Consider the following 3,164-nt stretch of genomic DNA (forward strand, 5'->3'; position numbering starts at 1 on the left):
CGCGACCAGGGCACGCCCCCACTGTCCACTGTCCAGCTGCTAGAGGTCAGCGTCCTGGATGAGAACGACAACTCGCCCAAGTTCCAAAAGGCGCTCTACGTCACCGACCTGGAGGAGAATTGTCAGCTGGGGACGTCCGTCATCAAGGTGATTAGGCGTCAAAGTCTCTCAAAACATGTTATACAACTAAACTTGTCCTAGACGCCCATTTTCAAGGAGGAAAGTGCTTTTCCTAGATGGGTGGACGTCTTGGAAATTATCGTTATAATACGTATTGGAAATTTTTATTTACTCTAAGAAAAAAAAAAGCAAAGTGGTTGGGGGGGGGGGGTGGAGGTATGGAGGTGGAGTGGGAGGTGGTTGTAAACATAGATGGTTGACTTAGACAGGTTGTCGCTAGAGAAGGTTTGACTGTACACATTTCATCGTTGCGCCTTGTCCGTCCAGGTGGTGGCCACGGACGACGACTCAGGCCCCAACCAGCAGCTGACCTACAGCATCAAGGCCGGGAACGAGAACAACACGTTCGCCATCGACGCCGACTCCGGCCAGATCACCACTCGGAACTCGGTGGTGGACAGGGAGAAGATCGCTCTCTACAACCTGGAGGTGCAGGCCCTGGACGCGGTGAGTGCTTGTTGTGCTGTTAACCCTTTCACTACTAAGCCTATTTTATAATGCTTCCACAGAGTACAAGATTGTATCGTGGCTGGCAATGTTTGCTCATGCCTTTTAAAGGAAAAGTTAAAGAACTGCCTCTGGCTTTAGCAGAGCCAGGTATAGTAATTTTAAAAAAAATATTTTATGCTTCTCTATTCAGTGTTTCTCAAGACACTAAGATATTAATAAATAATTACCTATTTTTGTTTCAAATGCCGTTAAACTCCAACTAAAACTAAAGCGTTCCTCACACTGTGTTTTTATAATGGTTTGCTTTTCAGTTCAATGTTTCTACTATATTATTATGCTGTTCTTTCAATGCTTCTCATACCGTGTCGTTCACAGGGAACACCTACTAGGAAGTCCGCCACAACCACCGTGCGTGTGAGCATCACCGACAAGAACGACCACTCTCCGGTATTCACCGGTTCCCGTAGTGTAGCCGTTCCCGAAGACCTTCCCATCGGCTCTCTTATCCTGCAACTGACCACAGCGGATTTGGACATTGGCGATAACGCGCGTGTCTCATTCGCCTTCGTGGATGCTTCTGATATCCCTTTCGAAGTGGACCCTGCTAGTGGGAACATCACAAATGTAGCCAAGTTGGACGCAGAACTTCAGAACCGCTACCAGCCCTCTGTCACGGCCACTGATGGCGCCTTTCTGAAACCCACCCGGTTGACCATTACCCTGCTGGACGTCAATGACAACGCTCCCCAGTTCCAGTTCCCTCATCTTGAGTTCAATTTCACAGAACTCCAAAGACCAAATGCACGCGTTGGCGTTTTGACGGCGTTGGATCTGGATATCTCCAGTCCGAATAACAAGTTCTTCTTCTCGCTAAAGAGGCCGTCGTCTTTATTCGAGCTTAACGCTAAGACTGGAGAAATTCTCGCCTTGGAGACTATGAGGTATTTGGGTGGAGGCGTGGATACCGGGAGTGGTGATTCTGTCAATCATCACGTTTTGGATGTTGTAGTGACAGATCTGGGCGTTCCCTCCCTGTCCTCTCACGCCACAGTACTGGTCAGAGTCATGGACGCCAATGACCACGCCCCAGAATTTGAAGAAGCCACATATTTCTCAGCTGTACCGGACACCCTACCCACATCAGGTGTGATTTTAAGAGTGGCCGCGCGGGACGAAATGGACTACGGCAAAAATGCTGAAGTCTTGTACAGCATTGAGAGAGGAAGTGGAAGAAATTTCTTCAAAATCGACGCCAGCTCTGGGGATATCACACCAAAGACCTCGCTGTCTGGTAAAGTAGGTCAAAGCTACTCGCTGACCGTGAAAGCAACAGATCGAGGAAACCCCCCTATGTCTTCAACAGCTACGGTTGACCTTGTGGTGACAGAGGTCAATGCGAACACACCGGTTTTCACCACCAGGCAGTTTCACACGTCTCTGAGGGAAGATGCCAGACCTGGCTCTAGTGTAGCCACAATCACAGCTAACGATAGAGACCTCGGCATTAACGGGGAAATCGTGTACCTCATTACGACTGGTAATGAGAAAAATCTTTTTGCGATCGATCCAAGCACTGGTGAACTTACTGTGGAAGGGGAACTGGACTACGAGAAGCAAACGTCCTACACGATTACTGTCGTGGCTCGGGATAAAGGTCACTTCTACAGAGAAGACTCGCGTCTGTATACGATAAATATCACTGATGTGAACGACAACAAGCCAGAGTTTGACCGTGAGTACTATGACGCTTATATCGTGGAGAACTCTGGCCCCTTCACGCCGATCTTCACCCTCACTGCCAAAGACGCCGACACTTTGCCAAGCAACAAAGAAATCAAATACTCTATTGTGGGCGATTCAAACTCCAAGAATTTCTTCCGTATAAACCAAGATTCGGGACAGATAACTTCCGCGAATACGGTATTTGATTACGAGCAGCACACACTGTATACTCTCCTCGTCATGGCGTTTAACCCAAATCCAGACAGCGCTAGTTCGAACCTCATGAAGTCTGTCACAACCGTGTACGTCCACGTGACTGGTGAGAATGAAGACAGTCCTCACTTTGTGAGGAAAGCTTACAACTTCCAGATCAGCGAGGCTGCGGACGTGGGTACTTCAGTGGGCCGAGTCTCCGCCAGAGACGACGATAAGGGCGTGGACGGAGTTGTCTACTACTATCTAGAAGGTTCCAGCAATTTGATGGGTCTCAGTCTGGAGCCGACGTCCGGAGTCCTTCGCGTGGCCGACGTTCTGGACTTCGAGACGCGTCCGAATCTGATGTTGACAGTCATAGCGAAGAACTGGGGCAGCGTCCGCGCCAACAACACAGACACCTGCACTGTGAACGTCACTGTGACGGACGCCAATGACCCACCCAGATTCACGGAGCGCATCTACACCGCGCGCATCCCGGAGAACTCGAGCGGGTGAGTGGTGCCTCCCATGTTTTTGTTTTATGTTTTGTTTTGTGGGGGTTTTTAAAACTTTTATTTTATCTTTTTAAATGTAATTAAATTTTATGTTCTTTTATC

General features: G+C 48.8%; 1 protein-coding gene across 1 annotated transcript in view; it reads left to right on the forward strand.

The window, feature by feature from the left end:
• LOC101856171 (protocadherin Fat 4) overlaps positions 1–3,164 on the forward strand; it is a 33,244-nt gene that overhangs the window by 3,358 nt on the left and 26,722 nt on the right. Inside the window, exons 4-6 of the mRNA XM_035969033.1 lie at positions 6–147; positions 448–627; positions 1,006–3,059. Coding sequence (XP_035824926.1) covers positions 6–147; positions 448–627; positions 1,006–3,059 — 2,376 coding nt within the window. The remainder of the gene's footprint in view (positions 1–5; positions 148–447; positions 628–1,005; positions 3,060–3,164) is intronic.

The sequence above is a fragment of the Aplysia californica genome, unplaced genomic scaffold (genome assembly GCF_000002075.1).
Source record: "Aplysia californica isolate F4 #8 unplaced genomic scaffold, AplCal3.0 scaffold00108, whole genome shotgun sequence".
Classification (NCBI taxonomy): Eukaryota; Metazoa; Mollusca; class Gastropoda; order Aplysiida; family Aplysiidae; genus Aplysia; species Aplysia californica.